Source organism: Mustela erminea, chromosome 6 (genome assembly GCF_009829155.1).
Source record: "Mustela erminea isolate mMusErm1 chromosome 6, mMusErm1.Pri, whole genome shotgun sequence".
Taxonomy (NCBI): Eukaryota; Metazoa; Chordata; class Mammalia; order Carnivora; family Mustelidae; genus Mustela; species Mustela erminea.
The window spans coordinates 121,324,802-121,351,941 of NC_045619.1; the positions used below are offsets into that span (position 1 = coordinate 121,324,802).

General features: G+C 43.5%; 1 protein-coding gene across 2 annotated transcripts; it reads left to right on the forward strand.

Annotated features, from left to right (window-relative positions):
* Positions 1 to 775: 775 nt before the first annotated feature.
* On the forward strand, positions 776 to 8,696 carry VIM (vimentin). Of its 2 annotated transcripts, XM_032349516.1 has the most exons (10): positions 776 to 1,489; positions 2,154 to 2,214; positions 4,926 to 5,021; positions 5,110 to 5,271; positions 5,785 to 5,910; positions 6,291 to 6,511; positions 6,959 to 7,002; positions 7,409 to 7,494; positions 7,944 to 8,007; positions 8,336 to 8,696. In XM_032349516.1, exons 1-9 carry the CDS (start codon positions 927 to 929, stop codon positions 7,968 to 7,970), a joined length of 1,386 nt encoding a protein of 461 aa, XP_032205407.1. In that variant the 5' UTR covers positions 776 to 926; the 3' UTR covers positions 7,971 to 8,007; positions 8,336 to 8,696. The 2 variants fall into 2 exon arrangements, with proteins under 2 accessions (XP_032205407.1, XP_032205406.1); XM_032349515.1 differs by lacking the exon at positions 7,944 to 8,007.
* The last annotated feature ends 18,444 nt before the right edge of the window (positions 8,697 to 27,140 follow it).

Consider the following 27,140-nt stretch of genomic DNA (forward strand, 5'->3'; position numbering starts at 1 on the left):
TAGCGGTTCCCGAACCGCTAGGAGCCCTCAACCCCGGAGGACAGCAGGGCTCAGTGACTCACTGCCAGTGACTCAGTGACCCCACCCCTCTCCCCTGGGCTTTCCCCGCCGCCGCCTCGAAGTTTGCGCGGTCCAAACCCAGACAGAGCCCGTTAGATGCTTGAACTGGAACCCCCAAAACGAGAGGTTGAAAAGATTCGCGGGCCAAAGTGGGCGGTGCGCCAGGCTGCGCGGGGCCCCAGCTCTGCGTCCTGGGCGGTGCACGCCCCCACCTCGCGCTCCAATCTCGGGCACTCTTTGTTTCTTTCTCCACGTCTTCCGACCCTATGGATCCCTGACTCCCCCCGCTTCCTGCTTCTTGCCGGCGGGTCTCCCCACCCACACGCCCCCGGCAGACCGGAGTCCTGCCGCCGAGCGCCCCTCCCACCCGCCAGCCTCCTCCCAGAACTCTATGGCGCGGTGCCCGCTACCCCTCTGGTCCAGCTCCGTGCAGGGTCGCCCACCACCGCGCGACCCCGCCTTTTTTAGCACCCAGTGGGGAGCAGAACTCAGGTCCTCATCAGGAAAGCCCCCGAAAGTCCCAGCCCAACCAAAAAGTAACGGGACGGTGCCCAGTGCCGGGCTTGCAAAACGACGGGGAGGAAGGCTCGAGGGCGCCCCCGCCCCAACCCCCGCCCACCCTCCCCTCTCCTCGACCCGTCCCCATTGGCTGGCGCGGTCTGCGGCTGGGAGGCAGTGGGAGGGGATCCTCTTTCTAATGGGTTATAAAAACTGCGCCCTTGGAGGGGCCCAGCCCTCTGCCACTCTCGCTCCGGGATCGCCCGCACTGGAGACGCAGTAGCGCTCTAATCGCCCACACCCACCGCGCCCTCGCTCGCCTGTCGGTGCCGCAGCCGCCGCCCAGCCCATCGCCACCCTTTGCAGCCATGTCCACCAGGTCTGTGTCCTCCTCCTCCTACCGCAGGATGTTCGGCGGCCCCGGCACCGGGAGCCGGCCGAGCTCCACGCGCAGCTACGTGACCACGTCTACCCGCACCTACAGCCTGGGCAGCGCCCTGCGCCCCAGCACCAGCCGCAGCCTCTACACCTCGTCCCCGGGCGGCGCGTATGTCACGCGCTCCTCCGCGGTGCGCCTTCGGAGCAGTGTGCCCGGCGTGCGCCTGCTGCAGGACTCCGTGGACTTCTCGCTGGCGGACGCCATCAACACCGAGTTCAAGAACACCCGCACCAACGAGAAAGTGGAGCTGCAGGAGCTGAATGACCGCTTCGCCAACTACATTGACAAGGTGCGCTTCCTGGAACAGCAGAACAAGATTCTGCTGGCCGAGCTCGAGCAGCTCAAGGGCCAGGGCAAATCGCGCCTGGGGGACCTCTACGAGGAGGAGATGCGGGAGCTGCGCCGGCAGGTGGATCAGCTTACCAATGACAAGGCCCGCGTCGAAGTGGAGCGCGACAACCTGGCCGAGGACATCATGCGGCTCCGGGAGAAGTAAGGCGGCGTCCTCGCGGAGCAGCGGGAGGGAGGAAGAGGGGAACAGGGGCCCCGCGAGAAGCTGCCACGCCCTTGGGGATGTGGCTGGGGCGGTGGCGGACTGGGGGACAGCGGGTGAGCGGGGCTGTGGCTGCGGCGGTGCAGCCCCGCCCTGAACCCATACCTTGCAGTTAGCATTTCCCCTACACCCCCACTGGTTGCCCAAGAACACCCCGCTTCAGGTTACAGATTTCTTAAAACTACGAGTCTTTGCGCGGCCGAAGGCCCTTGTAAGCGATGAGCGCCATTTCCCCAAACTTTTAGAAAGTTTCCTGGCCCCTTCTGGCAGGCTGCCATCATGGGGCGGGGAGGAGGGAAGAGAGGAGGGATGTGGCGGAAGCGAGACAAAGGGATTGCAGAGGTTCCTCGGGGGCGGGGTGGCGGCGTCGCGGCGTCGCGTAACAGGTTAGGGTGGCGACCGTGATTGCTTCTGCACGCTGCCGCTGGGGCCCCGCTAAAACTTGCGGAGCGCAGCCATTCTAAAAGCCGCAGTCGCGGGCTGGCCGCAGAGGTGGCGCAGCAGCTCCCGTCTCGAGGCACAGCGACGTGGATGTTGGGTGTGGCCGCCCCCGCCCCTAGCGGTTTCCCAGTTCCTTTTTGGTTAACGTGCGACTGTTTTCAGGTTGCAAGAGGAGATGCTGCAGAGAGAGGAAGCCGAGAGCACCCTGCAGTCTTTCAGACAGGTTTGTATTCTGTTCCCGCGTGCAACCACGGGACCCCACCCGATCAGCCCCGAGCAGCCGGCAAAGTTACGTACCCCACGTCTAGATAGCGCAAAACTTTCCGTCCGTGGGCAAAGCCCCCTAGTGGCAGAAAGAGCACAGATTCGAGCTTCTCCCAATGAAAACCCTTGAATGAACGAAGCCGTTCCGTAGGACACAGTCTTCAACTCTTTACTTCGTTTCGAGATGTTTGTCCAAAGAAATAATTTTTTCCGTTTTGTTTCTGCAACATACTGACATTCTTACTCTGAACAGTTACAGTTTGATACAGATAAAAGTTTGCTAAAGTCAAGTTGGCTAACTTTTACAAGGCCAGGAAAAGCACAGTGATGCCCTGTAGTTTGAAATGTAAATGTATTGGGAGGATAAGAAACTTAGTTCAAGTGGACTTAAGCCAGCAAGGTTTTTTTTTTTCTTTTCTGCAAGTTCCATTGTGGCATTAAAGTTATATGGAAGTATCACTAGGCAGAACTATTTTGTGATCTAATAAGGGTGAAAAGGAGCCATCTGTCCCCTAGGCTGAAAGGTATTAATGGTTTCTACGGGCTTCGCTATGGAATGTAGATACAGACATTCTGGCAAGTGTGGTGGCTTTGGACAGAAATAATAGGAGTCTTTGTGTTCCCAGAGAAGCTTTGCAACAGGCTACATTCTTATTGAATATGTAATGATGTAAGCTCAGCTCTAATTGGACACAAGTATTTGCTAACATCCGTTATCTAATATCTGGCCCAGACTTGGGAAGTATGTGATGGGAAAAGTTCTTAAAGCTACAGTCACACTCTCATTTTGAAAGGCCTTTCTTTATTTGGTTTCTTTATTTTTTAACACTTCTCCTTAAATGAAGAAGGAACCTAAGGCCGGAGAATGGATTTTTAAGTAAAGGAGTTTTTGCTGCAAAGTTAGATAGACTTCAAGGATTTTTAGTTTGAATTGGAATTCAAAAGCAGGAAGAGCTGCTAGTCCTGGACACTTACTGGGATGGCTATCTAAGCTCTCAGATGAATAGTCTAGAATAACATTTTGAAGCAGAAATACATTTACCAAATTAAGCACTGCAATGTGTGGCCCATTTTAGTAACTGAGCATTTATGATCATCATATCTGTAATGTTTTTTGCAGAATAGTGAGTTAATATAAAACAAATGAGTATGAATGATCTCCTCTTTAGGCATTCGGTAAAATCCCTCATATTCTTACAAGGAAGTAGAAATGTCCCATGAAAAACTTTTTTGTAGAGGTTAGTAAATTACCTTCTGTGTCCCTTTTTTTAGGGCTTAATAAGAAAAAATGAATTTTTCCCAAGCCAGATTTTTTTTTTAATGTTATCACTCATTACTTGTTCATCTTCCCATGAAGGTTAGAGAGGTGTCTCAACATTTAAGACTTCAGTGCTATACACTAGACTCCACTCCACATACAGTTGCTTACAAAATAAGAAGTATAAAAATTCTTATAACATTTCCTTGAAGGGAAATAAAATCTCTGGGACATAGCAGTTTGCAAGTGATGGAAACAGAGGAGAGTCAGAGCAGCGAGAATTCTGCATATAGTTTCATTACATGCATTTTGACCAGTCATTCTGAAACTAAGTAACTGAATTTACACAGAGTGTTAAGTGAAAAGGAGGGACACACCCTTGCAGGGTGAGATAGGAGTTTAAGAGAAAATCTACCAGATTCGGAAGCAAAGAAAATAGAGTACAGAATGACATTTCTTTTCCTTGTGTGCCTAAACTGCATCTTTGCCAGCATACATCTTGAATTAGAGTATAAATCTAGCCTTGCTAGATGACTGCGTTCCGAAGATTTGAGTAGAGGGGCACCTGGGTGGCTCAGTCGGTTAAGCCTCTGACTCTTGATCTCAGGGTCATGACTTCCAAGACCCATTTTGGCCTCATGCCCAGCTCAGACACAAAAGAGCTCAGATACACACTGAAACTTTTGAAGCAAACAAACTTCTGCTTTACATGTACTTAAGTATACACAAAATGAAATCTGGTCAACCCTATTATGTCCTGTTATTTCATGACATTTCTAAAAGAAAGATACCTTAAAAATGGTGACACTGATTTTTCTAGTTTAAAAAAAATAAAAAACCAGTCAGGGCAAGACAAATACCTTACGGTTTCACTCATGTGGAATTTAAACAGATGCACAAAGAACAAGACAACCCAAAAAGCAGAGTCTTAGCTACAGAGAACAAACTGAGGGTCACCAGAGGGGAGGGTGAAACAGGAGATGGGGATTAAGAACACACTCACTGTGATGGGCACTGAGTAATGGACAGTGTTGCTGAATCACTATATTGTACACCTGAAACTAATATAACACTTTGTTTTTCTGGAACGGAAATTTAAAAAATAAAGAAAAACTTGACTAGTGTAACGGAGACTCAGTGATGACTGATTGCAGTTTAACATTTATTTATATTGAAATTGCTTATTAGCCACCTGAATACAATACAGTGGGCTACAATTCAAATTTATTAATGAAAAGAAAATATATTATCATACTGGGTGATTTATAGACTTAATTCAATGGTCATAAAAGTTGTCAACAGCCTTTTCCCAGTGAAGAGCCTAAGCTGCTACGGTTCATTTAAAATGAATAAATGAGATAAGGCGTTGACTTCGGCATCGTCCCAACGGCCCTTCTCTCTTTTCAAACCAGGATGTTGACAATGCTTCGTTGGCACGTCTTGACCTTGAGCGCAAAGTGGAATCCTTGCAGGAAGAGATTGCCTTTTTGAAGAAACTCCATGAGGAGGCAAGTGAAACCATGTCTCGTGGATGAATGTGGATGACGTTGCCTCCATCCTGGGCATGGCCGACCTTCTGTCTGTTCTTTTCTATAGGAAATCCAGGAGCTGCAGGCCCAGATTCAGGACCAGCATGTCCAGATCGATATGGATGTTTCCAAGCCTGACCTCACGGCTGCCCTGCGAGACGTCCGCCAGCAGTATGAAAGCGTGGCTGCCAAGAACCTTCAGGAGGCTGAGGAATGGTACAAGTCCAAGGTACGAAAGCAGTCAGTGTGGCTGGAACAAAAGAAGAGCATTTTGTCCTGGAAACACTTTGTACCTGCTTGTGGTCCCTGCAGACCCGTAGCTCTAGTCAGAAAGTTGGCTTGAACTTCTTAAACTTGTTGTTCAAGGCTGCTCTTGCTGCAGCCTCCCCGTCAGACCGTCTTTCCAGTCCCTTCTGAACCCTAGTTCAGAGGAATTCCATCAGCACCACGCCCGTGACCCTCACCCTCCTTGAATGAGGGTAACACATCAAATTTCTACTTAAAAAAATATCAACATCCGCATTCTGCTGCTCTCCCTTTGCTGTTAGAACAGAAGTGTAGACGTAGTCTGGAGGACGTGGAGATTTGAACTTAAAATATGAAATCTGGTCTTGATTATGTGCTCTTTGTTGGTTTGCTTGCCAACTGGAAGTTTGCCCGTTTTTCCAGGCAGTGGAGAATGTTAGAGGATCTGTGACCAAGTCACGGGGGTGGTCCACAATTTGTGCTCTCTTTCTTACAGTTTGCTGACCTCTCTGAGGCTGCTAACCGAAACAATGATGCCCTGCGCCAGGCGAAGCAGGAGTCCAATGAGTACCGGAGACAGGTGCAGTCCCTCACCTGCGAAGTGGACGCCCTCAAAGGGACTGTGAGTATCAGATCCCACTGATTGGGGGGGGGGGCGAGACCCGGAGACCCGTAACCCGCTTGCATCATTCACATGACCCAGGCTAATGTAAATGTAATATAAACAAAACTTCTGCTGAAGACAAATTTATGTTTTAATCCTAAGAAAATGAGTTGGCAGGACAGGTTCAGAGAGCCCTCTGAGGCATGATGGTGTCCACCTTTTAGTGGACACCTGTACTCTGGCTTCGAACACTTGATGCTTGGATCCTTCCCCTGAAACTGGAGGGCTCCCCGTCTTTGCCACTAGGGGAACGGATCGCAATCGGTCCGTTAAATGGTTCTGGGAATTGCTGGGGGTTTCTTGGGAAGTAACGTCGGAAGCCTCTCTTCCTCCTGCAGAATGAGTCTCTGGAACGCCAGATGCGTGAAATGGAGGATAACTTTGCCGTCGAAGCTGCTAACTACCAAGACACTATTGGCCGCCTGCAGGATGAGATTCAGAACATGAAGGAAGAAATGGCCCGTCACCTTCGGGAGTACCAGGACCTGCTGAATGTCAAGATGGCTCTCGACATTGAGATTGCCACCTACAGGAAGCTGCTGGAAGGCGAGGAGAGCAGGTATGTTATAGGGGCTTCTGCACGTGAATTAAGAGCTGCCCTTTGTTAGGAATTACGCCCCTCACTTGACCTACGTGCGTTACCTCTTCACCTTTAGAACATTTCTTCAAGGTAGATGCTGACCACTTTTTATAGCTACAGAACCTTAGGTTTGAGAGTTTTAGTAACTGGGCCCTAGTCAGCGTTAATCATGGTGGAGCTGGGATTTGAACTCACAACTCTGGGAGCGGCAACGCTTTTCCCACTCTTCAGCGCGCAGACAAAATGCTCGAGAGGTTTTAAATGTACTAATGAGACCAGTCCTAGATAGATAATTCTGAGGCATATCCCTCCCTTAATGAGCTCCAAGAATACATTCTCTTATTTGATGAAAACAAGAAGTTGAATAAATTCATTCCTTATTGTTCTTTTCCAAAAATTTAATGGTTTTTCTTTATCCCTTTACAGGATTGCTCTGCCTCTTCCAAACTTTTCTTCCCTGAACCTGAGGGGTAAGCATTTGATCTCCCCTTATGAAAAATTAGAGCAGCTCATCCCCAGTCCATTTATGATGAAGCCCTGATTTGTTAAATGATTTTTGAAAATGCCATATAAGATAAACTCCTCTAAAACATTCATAATTTTTAGACCCACGTACTGACTTAAAATCTTTGTTCCCAATTAAATTCCAGCTCCGTTGGACTTCAGCCTTTGGAGTATACATTGAAATAGTCTATCCAGGAAGCTACTGGGTTACCAGGGCCCAGGCTTTCAAACAGGTCTTGAGTCTTGAGAAATGTTTTGGGAGGAGTACTTTAGACAGTTGTGAACAACGATCAGAACTCCTTGGGCCAAACAGTTACTCGTCTTTTTAAAATTTCACCTTTGCTAATTTTGGGCATTTTGTTCTCTCTTCAGAAACCAATCTGGATTCCCTCCCTCTGGTCGATACTCACTCAAAAAGGACACTTCTGATCAAGACGGTTGAGACTAGAGATGGACAGGTTGGTATCTTTCAGTCAAAATGCATCATGTCAGGCAGACATCGTTAGCTTCGTGAATCGTTAAGACTCTGTCTCAGATAACACCTGGCTAATTGGGTGGGTTTCGGTTTCACTCATGACCCCTCCAAAGAGAATAGGCCTCTTCTCCTGGCAGGACACACAGCCAACTATTTGGCTCCTGAATATGAAGGTGAGAGAGCAATCTTCCTGTCCAAAATCAGTTGTTGTTTTTTTGTTTTTTTGTTGTTGTTGTTGTTGTTTTCTGTGCTCCTTAATTTTAGATTGAAGCACAGCTTTAAGTTCCTTCCTAGACTCCCTCATTATCAGGATTGTTGTAGTCCTGTACGTTCGGCCCTCTGTGCCGACTGACACCTGAACACTCTTAGGCCCTTGGACATAGCGCAAGAACATGCCAGATAATCACTTTTCTTGTTACTTCTCTATGCCAGGAAAGAAATGGCCGAAAGCTGTTGTAATCTTCATAGAATCTCCTCTTGCACATACATGTAAAATGTACTTGGCTATATATTTTAGTCTGTCTTCATTGCTCTTAAACTTGGCTGCATGGGATGATGATAGCATCCTCCGTACTCCGTTTTCAATGTTCCTTTTTTTTAAGCGCTAACATTCCATAAGATAACTACTTTCGCGTGTAGATGAAAAGCATGGTACACACTTATCTGCCCCTCCTAGCTGTGACCTTGGCCTTGCATCACCAATATAACCTGCCTATTTTTCACCTTCAGTGACACCTACTTGGGAAGATTTTCCTTTGTCACGCTTCATGGGGTAATTGAATCTTCAACAGGCATTCTGTTTGATTCGATTTTTTTGTTACCAGGTTATCAATGAAACTTCTCAGCATCACGATGACCTTGAGTAAAGATGGCACAGAGTCGGTGCAGCGGTCACTACCAGCAAGAATAAAAACAGAAATCCGTATCTTAAAGAAACAGCTTCCAAGTGCCTTTCTGCAGTTTTTCAGGAGCGCAAGATAGATTTGGAATAGGAATAACCTCTAGTTCTTAAGAACCAACACTCTTAAAAGATTTAGGAAAAAGTTTACAACATAATCTAGTTTACCAAGAAAACTTGTGCTAGAATACTTTTTAAAAAGTATTTTTGAATACCATTAAAACTGCTTTTTTTCCAACAAGTATCTGACCAACTTGTTTCTGCTTCAATAAATCTTTGGAAAACTCTGTTGGTGTGTTACTTGCTATTATCAAAATAGTTATCTAGATATAGTGAGAATACAGTGTCAGTGAAATTTTTTTTTTTTTTTTTGGTCCTGCTGGTAAAGGTACCAAGTTTAGGTTAACTGGATAAATTCAACTTACTTCACTTGCGATACCACTATTAACTTTGGTCATAAGGAAGACTTCACTTTTCAGTGAAGTTATTTAAGTTTACAAACAGATGACCTATCATAAAAGAACTTGTTCAAAGATGGTAGGCCTTTTAGTTCAGCTGGGGCCATACCTGTGTGTGATTTCAATTCTAACAAAAAGACTTTGTAAAATGAGAGACTTTGGCTAAAGGGAGCTTCGGGTGCACTTGGAGCTGGTAGTGTAAGCCAGACTCCGCTGTGGGAGTTAAAACATGGGGCAAGGTCAGGGTAGAGGGCTGTGGTGTCTCATGCAGAGAAGGGCTCAGTCCATCAAGGTTAGCAAACTTGGAGCTCGGAATGAATGGTAAAGCTGGGAAAAGCTTCAGGTCTCTGGAGGATGGATAGAGTTGAGGTAAGGCGGGGTGGGGGAGGGTATTGCTTTGAGGCCGTAGAGTCCTAATGGTTGATCATGTGTGTGTGCTGAGGAAAACTCCTTTGGGCAAAATCCCCCGACATCTTGATGTCCCAATTTCCTTTATAACGATTATCCCCTCTCCTCCAGAAGGAGATGGTAGGCATCTGCTGGCATATTTAGGTGTTTGCCTCTGCCTCTTGGGTTGCTGAGGGGAGTAGTAGGTAATTAAGGCAAAGCCCACCTAAGTGCCAAACACTCAGTGCTAAGTACCTTGGGCTGCGCTTTTCCTCATTCTTGTTTCGGGGGCAGTGCAGGAGTGAAGAAAGGACTGCCTGCCGAAGTGACCGACCGCCAGCTGGGGTGACTCCACCTAGTTTGCCTGGGATGGTCTTGTTCTTCAAACATTACTTAGTTATAGTGCCCCCTTCAGGCTCATAATTGTACTTGTTTGCACAACAGATTCTATCTGGTCATCCTACCCTCAGTATAATCGTAGAGGAAAGGGTGTTTGTGGTGAGAGCCCTTGAGAGTGCCTGCCCTCCCCTCATCCCCAGCCCCCATAGTTGAGCAACTGGTGTATTAGATGGTGCAATCAGCATTACCACAGCAAACATCCAAGACTCGGGGTCCTATAGACATTTTCTATTTGATTTTTGGTTTTGTTTTCTGTCCGTTAGCCATTTCTAGCACCATCCCCCACCAAACCCTATTTTTCCCGCCTCCTCCACCATTTCTACCCCACCTCTGGCTCAGCATTATTTTTCAAACATGGGACCTTTTATTACTTAAAAAAAAAAAAATCAAGGGGTGTCTGGGTGGCTCAGTGGGTTAAAGCCTTTGCCTTCTGCTCAGGTCATGATCCCAGGATCCTGAGATCGAGCCCCGCATCGGGCTCTCTGCTCAGCGGGGAGCCTGTTTCCTCCTCTCTCTCTCTCTCTCTCTGCCTGCCTCTCTGCCTTCTTGTGATCTCTCTCAAATAAATAAATAAAATCTTTTTTTAAAAAAATCAAGCTATAGTTTTTTTTCCAGGAGGAAAGGAACCAGGATAACAAGGAGTTCTGCCCCTATACTTTGAGACTGGTGGGTTATCCAGCCTTCAAAGTCCCTTACAGCTTTTTCTAAAATCACCTCCCCCCAAATGACAAAGATGAACCAGTCTCCCTTATCTGTGACTGTCAGAAATTAGTCCTTCCTGAAAAGCCTCGTAGGGGCTCCTCTCATAGGAATTTAAAATCTCTTTTAAGTCTTTTTTTATTTTTATCTTTAATTATACTTCTAGCATTTTCCTTATCTTCCACTTTGAAAAAACTAATAAAAAGAAACTATGTTCTCACCACCTATGGTGAAACAAAGATTAACACTTGGTTCTTTTATATATAACATTAATCCAAGACTAAAGGAGATTTAAAAAAAAAAAAAGTGGGAGGCAGAGTGAAGGAAATGATGACATAAAGTGATGGCTGAAAAAAGTTACCAGGGGGACTGTGAACTCCAGAGAAATAATGTGAAAATTGAGTCCAGCTCAGTTTTCTCACAGTAGGGACAGATGGAGGAGGTAGCTGGGAATGAGACTAATATTTGACTTAGTCATACCTGATGGGGGATTCACTTTCCATGACCAGCCTGTGAAAAAGGCACTAGGACATCAACATCTTTCTTTCTAGGTTGTGAGGCAGAGGGGTGATAGCCGGGGGAGAAAGGGTGGCAGGGAAGGGGAGGTAGGAGGACACAAGCTTCTCCTCTTGTTTTCCTGAAGAAAGCAAGGGAACAACAAACACTATGACTGCAAGAAGGCTTTCTCCCCCACCTGCCAGTCTTCAGCTAAATGAAGGGTCTGTATCAATCTCTTGCGGCGGCCATAACAAAACACCACAGCCTGGGCTTAAACAACAGAAATGTTATTGCCTCACTGTTCTCAGGCTGGAAGTCCCAGATCAAGGTGTTGGCAAGGCTGGATTGTTCTGAAGCTACCCTCTTTTTTTTTTTAAAGATTTTATTTATTTATTTGACAGATGGAGATTACAAGTAGGCAGAGAGGCAAGCGGGGGTGGGAGGAGTGGGGAGGCGAGAAGCAGACTCCCTGCTGAGCAGAGAGCCCAATGCGGGGCTCAATCCCAGGACCCTGAGATCATGACCCAAGCCGAAGGCAGAGGCTTAACCCACTGAGCCACCCAGGCGCCCTGAGGCTCCCCTTCGGAACTAAACCCTTCTTACAGGTAACGAGCCACACTGAAATAGGACCACCCATATGACCTCATTTCATCTTAATTACCTTTTGAAAGACCTTATCTCCACATACAGTAACATTCTGAGGTACTAAGGGTTAGGATTTGTATGTCTATGGGGCTGTGGGGGAGGGTACACAATTCAGCCCCTAACAGGGTCACAGTTAAACGTCTGGAGAACATTCTTCTTGTCTGTATTTGAAAGAAGTCTGTGAAAGAGATTTTGAAAAGGGTGTAAGTTTGCCAAGTCACCAATGGTTAATATACTACTGAAAGCTTTGTGGCCATTTGTGACTATTGAACTTCTCTCCCTTTCTTAACCCTCCTCTCAAGGATGAGAGCAGTTTCAGGTAAATCCTCCAGAGACTTTCTATCCTGGAAGGCAAGTACTTCTTCTAGGGCCCAATAGGAAGTGAGCAGGTCACTGCTGAAGGCCCTTGGGAGGGCCAACAGAACTACCAAATAGTCTTTCCTCAGATGAAGATTTTCCAAAATCCAGGACCAGTATAAAGCTATATTCTTTTATAAAGTTATATTCTTTTATAAAGCTATATTATATATTATATAAAGCTATATATTTTATAAAGCTATATTCTTTTAAAAAATTCAACTTTCCCCCTGGGTATCAAGCAATATGTTGAGCATCAGCTGTACCAAGTCAGCTTCCTTACTGAGTTAAGAGCCCACCAGCCTAGCGAAGAACTTAATATTGCTCACCCCCCCCCCCCCGCCATTTCACAGGTTGAAATCTTAACCCCCAGTGTGATGGTGTTAGAGGGTGGGGCCTTTGGAAGGTAATTAATCAATTAATTAATTTGGCAATTAATTACCCAATTAATTAATTAATTTGGTGATTAATTAATTTGGGGAACTAGAGCCCTCATGGATGGGGTTACTGCCCTTAAGAAAAGACACAAGAAAGCTTGCTTTCCCTCTGCTCTGCTTTCTGCTCCATGAGACAGTGCGTGAGGCTGATTTCTACAAACCTGGAAGAGGACTCTCACCAGACAATGAATCTGTTGTCACCTTCCCAACCTCCTGTTGGACTTCCCAACCCCCAGAATTGTGGGAAGCACCTTCTGTGGTATTCTGTTATAGCAGCTGACTGACTAAGACAAACAGGCAGTGCTGTGTACAGGGAGTTGGATGCACTTTACTTCACAAATGTTGCAAAACAGCTGTATGGGTCACTTCAGTTCAGCTCAGCTCTCCTCAGCTGGAGTCAACATGGAGAAGGGTCAGGCTCTGTCTTTGGAGTTCAGACTGTGGATCCTAATCCTGAGGCCAGTCATAATGCAGTATGGGCCTCTGTCTCTCCAGAATATGAAAATTTTCCTATCTTCTCTTTTACGTTCTTGGTCATATGAGTTGTAGTTATATATATATATATATATATATATATATATATATATATATATATATATATATATAAATTTGTATTTACTTAAAGGTCTTTATCTGCTAATGTCAAGATGTGAATCACATATAAATTTGTTTATATGGTCTGTTTTCTCTCTTGGTTTTCGATTATTTGGTCCTGTCTTTAGTATGCCTCATAATTTTTTTTCTGGATGCTGAAAATTTTTAAATGAATACTTGTTTAGGCTCTGGACAGCATTTTCTTCCTCTAAAGAGGAATAAAGGTTTTCTTTCCTTTATTTTTTTTAATATTTATTTATTTATTTGAGACAGAGAGAGAAAGAGAGGGAGCACAACCAGGAGGGGCAGGGGAAGAGGGAGAGAGAATCTCAAGCAGACTCCATGCTGAGATGGAGCCTGATGGGGGATTCAATCCTAGGACCCTGAGATCATGACCTGAGCTGAAACCAACAGTCAGAGTTGGATGCTTAACCAACTGGGCCACCCAGGCACCCCATGTTTTCTTCTTACAGGCAAATAGAGTACCAGTGGATCACCTTGATTTGTTACCAAGGATTTGGTAAGGATTAATTTTAGCCTTTGTGAGGACTGGTCTATTTCAGCTTCTTAATACTATTGTTACTTCTCAGTTGTGTCCCTTAGCCCTAGGGTGACAGACATTTCTGTGTCCCAGCTGTGTCAGAAACTGTATTTATGAAAGCCCCTCCAAGTTGACAAAGCTTTAATGCTAGCCTCTGCTTCTCTAGTACTATACAGGTGCTGAAATCTCTGCTTAATTTTCAGCTTCTTGCTGTTCCTTCTAGGTTTCTCAGTGTCTTGCCCTAAACAAATGCAGCATATGAGATGGCCAAGAACTGGAAAGCGTTTCTGTCCCCTTAGTCCAAAAGGAATACCATTCTATGTTGGAGTTCTCTCCCTCATTTGGAAATTACCCACTTAGGAAAAAGTAGGTGAGTGTGGGTTTTACCTTGGATACTTTCTTTCCCTTAAGGAGTAGAGCCCTCAGTCTCAACTGTATTGGTTGCTTTCTAATACACTCAGACAGTTGTGTGTGTGTGTGTGTGTGTGTGTGTGTGTGTGTGTGTGTGTGTGTGATTCCAGCTATTATACTTGTTTCCATGCATGGGGGAGAGAAATTCAAATTACCTATTGTAGTTGTGAAACATGCAATCACAAAACTCAGCAGCTTAAACCAACAGTATATAGTTTTCTAGGTCGACTCAGCTCAGCAAGGGAGAGTTTACTTGGGATCACTTATGCAATTACAGACAGTTGGTCCCTAACGCTGGGTCATCTGGTGGCTCAACTGGATAGGACATATAGGATGACATTTCATTGTTATGCCTCTTGCCTCAATGCTCCTTGGTTTCTTTTCCTATCCACATAATGTCTCAGAATCCAAGGCTTAGGCTTCTCACAGCATAGTAACTGAACAGTTTTATTCCTTACAGTGTGACTAACTGCTAACAGGCAGGAAAGAGAAATGTCCAGGTTTGATAAGGGCTGTGTCTATAAGTAACACAGCATAATTTCCACTATAACCCATCAGTCAAGTAAGTCACAGAAACTGTCCAAATTCAAGGGTGGAGAAACAGACTCTACCTTTCAGTGTGAGAGTGGCAAGGTCACAATACAGAGGAACATGTGGAATGAGAGATAGTGTTGTGGCCATCTTTGAAAAATATCATCTTCCATGTAAGTCAGCTACTCTGCTGGGGTTTCAACAGGCAGTCCCAATCAAAATGAGCTCAAGAAGATAAAGAAAACTTGAGGTCTCTCTTGAAAGAAAATATCGAAAACAGATTATCCTAACAACTGAGTTCCATCAAACATTTAAAGTACAAAACTCAAAGCATCACAAACACTTCAAAATCATAAATATGAAGGAACATTTGTTAACTGATTGTATGAAGACAGCATAACCTCAATTTTATAATGAGACAAAGACCCAAAATAGGACATGATATAGATGCAAATGTCCTAATGAAACATCAACAAACCAAATTATGTTGGTTAAGGTTCTTTGAAAAGCCAGAGTGGGATGGGGTGTACAAGAGATTACAGAGTGTGAGACAAATGGAAAGACACAGGAGTGGAGACATGACTACCATTTGACCCAGGAGCTGAACCCCAGCAACCAGAGACTCCTCATTTCCTCCCCTGTCTCCCCTGTCCTCATAACGTGCATTCTGCTTGTGTTCCTACCCCCAGAAACTGCCTCTAGAGCAGAGCCTTAAGAAAAGTGATGCGGTGTTGAGGCTCTCTGCCAGTATACCCACTTAAGACTACACAGACGTTTAAAATGTGAGAGGAGATGTGGAGATCTACTCCTCCTATGACCAAGACAAGCGTCGTCTATAAGTTCCCTTGCTTATTAAAACTGCTATCTACCAACCTACCAACCAGCCTCTTTCTTTGATCTCTCCCTGCCTGTCCTATGGGTGCTGGTTTCAGATTTCACTCCGGCAGCTTGTGAGAACAGTGCAAAGCAGTGTAAGGGGCAAAGCCACCATTGGATTCCCAAAGCTTTCTCTGAAGGCTTTTTGTAATACGGACCCAGTATTTTCTTTCTGGCCACCTTCTCACTGACATTGAAGTAGTGTGTGCCTTCTTGAGAAAAGAGATGATGAGTGGATGGTCTTGATGTCCCTTTATGTCTCACTGAAGGCAATTCCATACCTAGTTGTTCAACATCTACCAACAAAATTAATTTAATATAAATACATAGTCTGACATTAACTGCAGAAAGCCTACCTTATGTCTGACAGTCTCAAAAGCCTTTCTCTTCCTAGTCACTGTCTATTTCTCCACAGCACAACAAATCCCATCTTTTAGTTCCAATTCAATATGGATAGTAGAAACTACCTCCGTATACTCTCTTATGTGTAGGGTTATGGGCGCAGTCAGATAATTGAATGTTCTCCTCACCACCACCAGATAAACTCTCTCCTCCTGTGTGATTCACTGATCATAAACTAGTTTACTGCAAGAAATAAAAATGGATATGTGGAAGCTGTCTCCAGGTGGTAGATAGGATGAACTGCCCATGAAACAACGCAATCAGCTCCAGGCAGAATACATTTCAAAATGTTTCTCCCTATGGGGTTTGACAGAAACAGTCAATTTTTGCTTCCCTTGCCATGTGCTTCAACAAATCATCCTGGATATTCTGAGTAGTGACCTTTCAAGCCCACGAGTTACCATTTGAGCTCCTTTGCTTCAAACTGACAGGGCAATGCTAAAGCAGAATGTCATCTGTGAAGTTCCAGGCTGGTCTATTCAAGAACTGGATACACTCAGTCCTGTGCTGGCATTCAGTACCATGGAGAAAGGATATTTTTTGGCTTTGACCATAAAGTCCTTTTGACTATAATGTGTTGATGAGATTTTATGGTTTCCACTAAAATCAATAAATAACAAGTGAGGTTTTGTTAGGGGAAGAGCCATCTAAAATGGCGACCAGAAAAACTACAAAGTCATTGCTCCAAAGCAAATCTGTGTTCACATGATTTGGGTAGTGGGTCTGCTTGGAAATAGACCTCTGTGAATAAATATTGGGTTCATAAAATTGGAGTCTACCATAATGATGCAAAGTTGAATTTCAAATAAGGGCAAAGCTTGAGAAGATGAAGTATAGTAATCAACCATCTGCCCAGGGGAGGAAGAGACATGCATTTTAAGGAAAGAGGATCCCCAAAGTTAACACACGGCCCAGGGGCAATCAGGCTTTCTTGATGTACTAATCAGATTCAGCAAAAGCTAGACTGTCTTTGGGTCCACATGTACCCTCCAAGCTGCCATTGCGGCTGCTCCGTTAATACACTGTTCCAGTCCCATCGTAGTCAGTAACCATGGCTGGCTAATGTCAACTGTGCTGAGTCATATTGTCTATTCGGTTCTTCAGTGTCTCTTTTGTGGTGAGATGTTTTTTGGTAGGCATTAATATGGGCTACAAAAATCGTCACACCTTCCCACACCTTGTTGGGTCTAATTGTCCAAACCTTTTCTTTCTAAACCTTTGGCTGGCCTGCTAGGTGATTGGTCTCAGTCTCTGGAGTCAGTGTGTTTAGGTCTGAACACTGGCTCAGCATTAAGAACTGACTTGATTGGTTGGTTGCCTTCTGCTCCTCCATCTTTGCCTACCTCAGGTTATAAAAATTAAGAAGTACTCGATTGGCTCTTTTCCCTATAAGGAAAACTGGATCTACTAGCCATTTCCACAACTTCCTGTGAGTCAAGCCATTTTGGTTGTCCCTCCAGCTTTGCCCCTCATTATGATAACAGTGGCTCCTTGGCTTCTAATGGTTAAGAGACCCCTCATGGCCCTATCCTTTTTTAAACACCCCATAACAAAGCCAGCTCTGTGTCTGTCTCACATACCATCAGTCCTGGACTGCAGGATTCATCCTAGCACTTGTTTTCCCTGACCATTCCCGCTCCCAACGGTGCGATCCTCTGTTTTGTTCCTTAAATTCCACACATCAGTGAGATCATATGATCATTGTCCTTCTCTGACTGACTTATTTCACTTAGCATAATACCCTCTAGTTCCATCCACGTCATTGCAAATGGTAAGCTTTCATTTTCTAATGGCTGAGTAGTATTCCCTTGTGTATATACACCACATCTTCGTTATCCATTCATCGATGGACATCCGGGCTCTTTCCGTAGTTTGACTGTTGTGGACATGACTGCATAACGGGTTCCCTTGAAGGGAGTTCTGAACCCCATGGTCACCTCACCCAGGACAATACAGCAGTTCTTGTCAAAGAAGAACGTTTCTTTAGGTGTAGCAGAATCTGTAGAGATTCTTCTGAATCCCCCAGGAGAAGAAAATATTCCATGCTAAGCTTGAGTAGTGTCTGCTACTTTTTCATTCTCTTGTTTTCTCAGACTGGGCCCTGGCTGTATGTGTTTGAGACAAGAAAACCAATACTTACCTACCCATCTCGTGACAGCCTCTCTTAAGCCACATGGAAACCCTCCTACAGTCTTGAAGTAACCATTTTCCTTTAGTACCACCTTCTTGAAGAGAATTCCCATGACTTTTTCCTTTACTTCATTTTTCTCCAACATACTTATCCTTGTCTGTATAATGTGATTACATACTTGAGTGTTTGTTTACTTGCTCATTTTTCCATGTCTCCTCTTAAAATATAAAGTCCATGACAGGTGGGACCTCCGTTGCCTTGTTCACTGCTTTATCATCAGTGTTTAGCACACATGTGCCTGAATACACACAGTATGTGCTTAATATATGATTATTGAACAAGCACATCAATTATTAGGCAGATCAGCCTCCCCCACACATAGCTAAAATCAGACCCTAGAGGAGGGGACAAGGACAGAGAAAAGATGTTTTTCTGGTTCCATTACGAATACCTCAGAAGGATCCTATAAATCAAGCACTACAATGCCCATTTTGCAGATAAGTAAACTGAGGTTCGTAGACATACTATTCCCAAAGCCACGCAGCTGATAAATGATGGAGCTGAAATTTGAATCCCGGCCCAAAGTGGATGCTCTCAACCACTAGAGGATGCTAATAAGAACAACAAACCCTCAAACCTAGCTTCTAAAAGATGATGAGTTCTGACAAACAATAAACTAGCTCCGTCTCCAGATTTCTTGAGTGGGGATGACTCTCGCCATCAATCTACATAATTGCTAAATTACAAAACAGGCATCGTGAATAACCCTAAAGCGCTTTTAAATTTTCCAACTAACAACTGCTTACATCCTCTCCTGCAAAGTGAAGTAAAACTGTTTGCTAATCAGGCCTCAGGAGGGCTCAACCGTTCCACACAGAATATCAGAAATCTAGAGAACCATTAAGTCATTACCTAGTGCCAAATTGAATGCTACAGCATATTTTTCTGGGATTTTAACCTGTCTAGCATCTAATGACTCAGAAAGTGTGTCTCTTATTTAATCCCTCTCAAGATTTGTTTCTCACGAAGAAGCTACTAATGATCTCCCTCGTCAGGGAAGTTAGTCCCTTCAGATTCCTGTCAAAGAATTTTATGTAGTTAATCTAAAGCAAAGGAAAAAAAAAAAAAAAGGAGACGGTAGTGGAAGGATTCTGGAAAGCAAACAAGAAAAAGCTCTCAGCTGGGAAGAGCCTAATTGTTATTAGCACCTCCACTGCCGGTGGGGGCACGAAAAAGCCACACAAATCAAACACCGGAGTCCAAAATCAAATTCACGTCAACTTAAATCCTAGTCTGCCATTAACCTGATAAATAATTCAGATTTCTTACACATATAAAGCTCTGAAACGGGCTCCAGAAAACATTTGCATATAAAATATTATTTGAGAAATAAGTAAAGCCTTGGTAGAGGGCTGTGATCTTACTCAACCAACTATGATAAAAGTACCCAAAGCAACTGTCTGACCTCAAGATTTGAGCTCCAGATTTTGCCACTTTCTTCAAAGGGCAATTCTTTTTGGATTGGCGTTTAGCCGAGTGGTAGCTGCTTAATTCCTGTTGAGTGGCGTTGGCTTGATTTACCAGCCAAGGTCTCAATGAAATCTGGCTTTAGTATCCTGGAATGTCTTTTCCCAACCCCCGCACAGATAGATCTCCTTGAGAGAAAATCCTCTGAATCTTTCCCGTAAAAGTGTGTGTGTGTGTGTGTGTGTGTGTGTGTGTGTGTGTGTGAAGGAGATAGAGACAGAGAGACAGAGAAACAGAGAAAAAGAGATACAGAAGATCGCTTTGGGGTCATTAACATCCTTGAAGATACCTGTCCAAGGAGATTCCTCCAACCAAGTGAAATGTAGAAGAAACCTCTGTCCATTCTTCAGACAAATGACCGCCTGACAGATTGGTGAGGCAAAACCCCAGAGGTCACTGAGGTGTCCAAAGAAATACTGACATCTACTGGTGGGTCTGGAAGTCACAGAACTTTTCCAAGGGCCACATTAAACTGTATGGAATTGGAAGGATTAAAATCTGACAGACACAACTCAGAACTGTTTAAAAGAAGAAATGAATTTCTCATGATCGTGAAGATTATTTTTGAACATTTCTATTATATATTATAGTCTTTTGGAGGCAAGATAGAGAACTAATCATTGACTAAATCCCCACACCTGAGACATTTAGCCAGCGAGCAGTCAAGACGAGAGTAAAATAAACCAAATTACTTTTTAAGTTTATGTGACCCCAAAACGTACCTCTTAAAAACAGTGCTTTAAAAGGCAGCAGGAACAACAGGAAGTGGTACTGCTTCATTGAAAGATCGACCCGTGTTTCAATCTGGAAACCTCCATCTGGCTTTGTAATTTTTACCGAATTATTTAATCTGTCTAAATCTCAGTCTTCTCAACTAAAAAAGAGGATTCAGGGTACACTCCCCCAAATGGTAATTTGAGGCGATTAACACAAAATGCTTCACTCATGTTAAATACTCCATGGAGTTGTTACCATATTTAAAACACAGGGAAGAAAATGGGACCATTTGGTTCTTGATGACCGAGCTATGTTTTAGGAGAGTGCCTCCCAAACTTTACTTTGCCCACAGATCACCAGGGAATACTGTAAAATGAAGGTTCTGTTGCAGTCAGCCAAGGATGGGCCTTACCTCTGGCATTTCTAGAAAGCTCCCAGGTGAAGCCACTGCTCCTGAGGGTCTTAAGACCAGGAGCGAACAGGTATGGGTCCACTGCCCTCTGGTGGTCGGGAGTGTGGCGATGGCCTTGATCTGCAGCCTTCTGCTCTGAAGGAATTTTTTACAAGAGGGTCAATGGTTCTGAGAATTTCAGTCATCCCAGTACGTGGATGAAGAGAGCACAGGAAAGCTCTGAGCAAGGATGAATCTGTCAAGAAATGGAAAACCCCTTTCTCATGCCTTTCCAGTTTATGGATTCACCTTCTTTTTAGAGGGATGAGGTATTTGGGTTCTGCACCAAAACGACCCCCATCAGAAGGGTTCAGGGAATTAGAGCCCAGCACTGGGTTTGCTCTGTTACAGCTCTAGCCTTTTGGCAAGCTCTGGCAATGGGGAACAATTAAGATCATGGGCTTTGGAGTCACAGGTGCATGTGCATCTTAGCTTTGCCTCCCCCCCGCCCCGCACCATCAGCAAGGTCTGGAGCCAGTTCCTTAACTTGTCAAGGCCTTAGAGTTCTTGGACTCTACTTGGAAAGCTAATCGAGATAACATGAAGAACGCCTTCGCACATAAATGATAGTATTATTACTGATTATTGTTCTCATGATAAAACAGCCCAGCTCCCATTTCCTTTGTCTTTTTGTTTGTTTGTTTTTTAAATCTAGTGCTTCCCCTTCCGGGAAGGTTGTGTTAGAACAGGCAGTGGGACATCACAGAATCCGGTTTCAGAGGAAGCAAGATGTGAGTTCAGATCCTGGTTCTGCCACTAGATGGGATCACTCAGGGCGAAGTTCTATAGCATCTCTGGGCTTCCGGGTCCACCGGCAAACTAGGGGAATGGTAACTTACCCCGCGGTGTGCAGCCTCGCGTTGAATGACTGTGACTTGATCAGCATGACCAACAGATAAAGGTATTGTTTGTGGGTTCAGAACATAGGGGTTCAATTCCTGACACTGCTACTTTCTCGGAGGTGATGCTGGGCAAATCACACTTTCCCAGAACCTCATTTGAACTATAAAAAGGCAGTTTTGAACTAGATCATATCCAAGAGTATTCTTTTGTTTTAACTGGGCGTAAGACTGGTGGTCACTGCCAGAGGAAAAGAGAGAAGATGAATTGTGAGAATATATTATGGTTCCTGTTATAGATAAGCTTGCCCTTGAATGTTGGCGGGGTGGGGGTGGGTGCATGTGCCCGCCAGGGCTTGTCCAGCATCCAAACTACCCTTTTATTAGGTCCCTTTTAGGAAACCTCTCATACTATGGAAATTTTTCTACTGAAGTCACATACCCATATCTTTCCTTTCACTGCCGTGGAACCGAATCTCTGCTCGGACTTCAGGTCCTCAGTGAATGTTAGGAAAGCAGAGGGATACAGGAGTCCATAGTCATGACCTCATCGCTGACAAGACGACAGTGGGATCCCATGTATGGGTCCTGCTGCCTGGTTTTCCCGTGCTTCTAGGTTTTGTGGCTCTTTTCCAAGCCTGGTCCTCCAGCCCTCCTCGCATTCTGGTAAGTTCCCTTTACGTTTAAGATAGCCAGGGCTGGATTCTACTGTTTACCTCAAAGACCCAGACAAACTGGACTAAGAGATTAGCATCCGTTTGGTCTTCCTTCTTTGCCAAAACTACTGGTGACCAGCTGAGCGAACACAATTCAAACCATTAGTTCATAATGGTGTGACGTACGTGATGACTAAGAACGGTAGGGTAAGGAATTAAAAAGTAGTTATCCGTCTTTTAAAATGTTGAATTTGAATCTCACTTCACTCTCCATGAATCAGGCACTAATGTCCCTTTCCAAAGATGTACCACATTAATAAATGAAATTCTGCTCCATAAGATGTATTTATGTACATGACTGGCATCTTGCAATACTATAAGTGTGGCAGAAAAGAGCTGGGTGGCTCGTAAATTTAGAACTGCATTTCCTAAATGTCAAGTGTTTATTACCTGGAAAAAAGAAAGGAAAAACAACTCTACATTTTAAAAATGTTCGGTGGCTTCCTTGATGAGACATTTTAAGGACCATTAGCTGTCTCAATAGAAATTGTATTTCAGAGAGGGAAAGAAAGTGAAAGAGTGTTCTCTAGTTTAAGATTATATCCTCTACCTTGCAATGAAGTTGTAAACTCAAGCAGGCGTTTTGCACCCCTGTTATCCCAAGTCATCTTCCTTTGCTCTCGCCTTTAAACCTCTTTCCTCGCTTGAAAGGCAAACGCCTGTGAAAGCATTCGGCCTGGGCCAGCCTCAAGGGAGACCTGAAAAAATGAGATTCCCTACCCTTCTTTCGGTTAACATGTGGAGTAAATGCTGTGACTGTGATCTAAGGGTTAAAAAAAAAAAAGTTCATCTCTGGATTTCATGAATGTGACAGATCTCATCCACGTCTTATGTAGTTCCTGGAAATAGATTTTGTCAGAAGGGAATGATTGGGTTGAAAAAAAAAAAAATTCTGCTCAAGATTTTCAGAAAGGATAATAAGATAAAAAAATATTGGTTTTTCTACCTTTGTCGAACTAGCAAATGGTTCTTCATCCGATTTCTTTTTCATCCTTTCTGCTTTAACTTTGGACTCTGGGGGAATATAAGCATCTAATTGTCAACAGTCCTGCTTCAGAAACCATCATAGAACTTCAGCTGTTTTTTTTTTTTTTTTTTTTTTTTTTTGCATGATGGTTGATGCTAATGGACTCTTCAAGAAATTCTTTCATCAGATGTCTCCTTCATTTTTATTTTGTTTTGCTCTGTGGAATCTGGGGTGTAAGTAGGCTCAGAACTAATATTTCCTAGAAATGAATGTCAAGATGTTAATTCTGTAAGATGTGCTTGCACAAGTGAAAAACAAAAAAACATCAAGGAAAGTCATCTCTAATGGATGCATGCTTTGTTGTAAGAACACTCATGGCTTAGTAAACAACTAATCCTTTTGGAAGAAGAAAGCAGTTGAACTGGCTTCTCTTGACCTGACTTTTGTAGACTGCAGAGCTGACTTCAGAGTGCTCCCGCCTAATCTCTGAAACGTCTCTTAAATTGGTGTGGCCACAAGGAACTGGAAAGTCTTAGATTAATTGCCCCTCAGGCAACATTTCTTAAACATGTTCTATGTGAAAGGCAACAGAAGAGTGTGGGGGAACTTTACAGCAGTGAGACATATTTTCAAAAAATGCACAGTTCACCATAAGCAAAGTGTGCATGGATCTATCACAGCAAGTGAGAAGGAGATAGATCAGTGGCGGGGGACAGGGAATCTCTTTACTGGGACTTATCAAGCATGAAAGGGCAGAGTTAGTCAGCTGCATTCTCAGAGGAAATGGTTTATCCCTGCATTGGGAGAAATGATAGATTCTTGTAGCAGGAAGATAGAGGTCAGTCACGTGGTGAGGGACTTGGTCTCCAACAGCCCGCCCCTGGAGGCTTAACTAGCTTAGCACCTGTGGTCGTTTAAAGGTCAGGAAAATGTGCCCTTATCCGTCCACATCAAGCTAATCTCTCAGGTGGCTTGTTGGTTCGCCTCAAGACAGCTAGCTGTGGTTTAAAGAATTGAAGATCTTCTGGAGAATCTCTGGGGTGAAGACTGGGCCACACTAGAAGATGAAATAGAGAGCCATCTTGTATGATATAGCTGAACTCCTTTAGAGCAAATGCTTCTAGAAAGTTAGAGCTTCGGTCCTATATCTATGGAAATTAGTATAGATTATAATTGCTGGCATTTTATTTTATTTTTTAAAGATTTTATTTATTTATTTGACAGACAGAGATCACAAGTAGGCAGAGAGGCAGGCAGAGAGAGAGGAGGAAGCAGGCTCCCTGCTGAGCAGAGAGACCTACATGGGGCTAGATCCCAGGACCCTGGGATCCTGACCTGAGCCACCCAGGCGCCCTTAATTGCTGGCATTTTAAATGGAAGCCATTGTATATGTAAAAACCCAATATGTGGAGTAAAATAACTATAAGCCTCAAGGTCAGAAGTCTACACTGGTCTTGGCTCCGCCATTCACCAGCTGTGTGGCTGATGTGGGGGTCACTGAACCTCATGGAGCTGCCGCTTCCCCTCCTACAAAATGGAGAAGGGCACCCCAAGGGGCTCTATGAGGCAGTAAAACCACTACGGAAACAACATTCCCCCCACCGATCAATGTCTCATTTTTTATTGATGACCAATAACTTGGAAAGAATAGACTCTTAATATATGATTCACGGAGGTGTGAAAACTCCTCAGAAGGAAATTAATGGGGAATAAAGTTTTAAATAATCAAGGAAGAAGAGATTAGCCAGTGCAGGCAACTTTTATGTTCTTTTCAAATTCCATGTGACTGTGATCTATAAAGCACCCCAGAAAGGAGATAAAATCCATTTCGCAGGGGTGGTATGCAGAAGGGGCAATAGTTCCTATCAAATGCACGTGATAAAGGTGTGCAGCTCCATTTCCAGTCAGAACATCCTGCTGCTCTATTAGCTGGATTAAATAAAAAGCATTCTGTATCAAGACACTCCTGATATCAACAAATGAAGCAAGCATGTTTTATTATGATGGTGTAGGGCTTATGACATGGGTAAAGAAGGACCAATATGAATTCTTCTTTCTTCAAGAATAAAAAAGTTTCATTTTAACCTGAGAAATAAAAACCATGTTTCCATATAATCTATAGTTAGCACCTCAAGAACTCCATAAAAACATTCAATGTTTTGAAAGAAGCTTTAGAGCCTACCGCCTAATAAACCCCATTGCCAGAAGATTAAATCCAAATTAGAGCATTATTCAGAAACTGCCTCCATCAAAATAGCTATTTCCTGCCTATCCTCCAAACCCTCTAATTGCTCCCTTAACCCTGAACTCTGTTCAATTTATGATGTTTTTTTTAAGTTTGTAAAAAATGAATTTCAAAGCTTGAATCAGATGGTCTTATAATTCCTTCCAACTCTTCATTTTGCAGATGGAGAAAGCCCAGTGTCTTGAGAGGATTCAAATTCCCACTCTATTTTGGAAATTTTTTTTTAAAGATGCTATTTACTTATTTGAGAGAGAGAGAGAGAGAGCATGAGCATGGGGAGGGGAGGGGCAGAGAGAGAGGGAGAAGCAGACTCCCTGCTGAGTACAGAGCCTGAAGTAGGGCTTCATCCCAGGACCCAGAGATCATGACCCGAGTCAAAGGTAGATGTTTAACTGAGGTGCCCCAATTCCCACTCTATTTTGATACCCCAGAAAGAGCTGAATTGGAAATGATCAAATAGAAACAAAGTAAAATGACAATGTAACCTTGTTTACTTAGAAATGAAATCATTTTATAACTTTTTAATGAAAGGAAATGAACATTTTTATCCTGTTCTTTAAAATTCATCCTAAAATTCATCCCATTCATCTTCAATTTAATATTGAAACCATATTTTTTCTCATTTTTGTTGATTTCCAAATCTGAAGTCATACCCACTCGTTGATCTAAAAATAAGACACAATGGGGGCACCTGGATTAGCATAGTCTGTTAAGCATTGGACTCTTGATCTCAGCTCAGGTCTTGGTCTCAAGGTCATGAGTTCAAGCCCTGTATTGGGCTCCATGATGGGCATGGAGCCTACTTAAAAAAATAAATAAAAATAAGACACACCAACCCCATTCTTGTTCCTTCCAGCTATCCTGAGTCGCAAATAAAAGATTTCAGGTTAATGGGTGTCTCAGATTTGGAGGCTAATTAGCACTGCATATGACTGAAATAATTTTACTTCTGTGTACTCAGCCATGGTACACATCATTTCTCCAACTGAACCCTAAAATACCTATGACTGTAGTAGATCAAAGTTATGCCGTCCATTTATACTCTTGCATTTACTTCAAGTCCATTCAGAAGAACTTTAAAAATATGAAAGGTTGCCCTATTTCACTTACCAAACAGACAGGATCATGATACTTCTAATATGCTAACCTCATTATAGGTTCCACTTTTATGTATTTATTTCCTATTAGAGAAAAGTGAGTCCTGAAGAAGATTCTTTGGTAGCTTTAAAAAAGTTCCTTTTCATCCCCCAAAAAGACTTCATCCCCAAAACTTATACAAATGCCCTCAAGGGTATTACCTACTCTCTTTTAATACCAGATCCTTCCTGTGTAAATTAAGGAATATTTTGTAGTTGTTGTTGCTTATTTTTCCCTAACTAAGCAATAACTCCCCAAACCTCATGGGCTCTCCAGTGAAAATAAACACTAGAAATGGTATCTTTGAACCGATAAAGCAAAATGAATAAAAACAAGAAGAAACATATTAAAGCAAAGGAAGAAAACGAAAGTTTTACTGAGAAATCAGATACATAGAGAGTCTACTTCCTTCTTGTTTTATTAGCATCTGAAATTTGATATGCGTATTAATATCCAGCAAGGAGTTCTCTGTGGTTGCAGGAAAACATTAGAAAATCAAAATATGTGACTCAAATGTTAACGCTATAGCAAAAAAAACAAAACAAAACAAAACAAAAACACACACACACACAAGAAAAAAGAATCCATGACAAGTAAAAAAAAAAAAAAAATACTCCATCCCTATTATGTGCCAGACAATATTTTAAGTGCTAGGAAAACACAGTAAGCATGGTTACATAATAGTGCTAATATAAACTCAAAAAAAGTATTTCCGTCTTATTTTTCCTTTCTTAGACTATAAGTTTAAGGAGAAAATTGAAAAAAT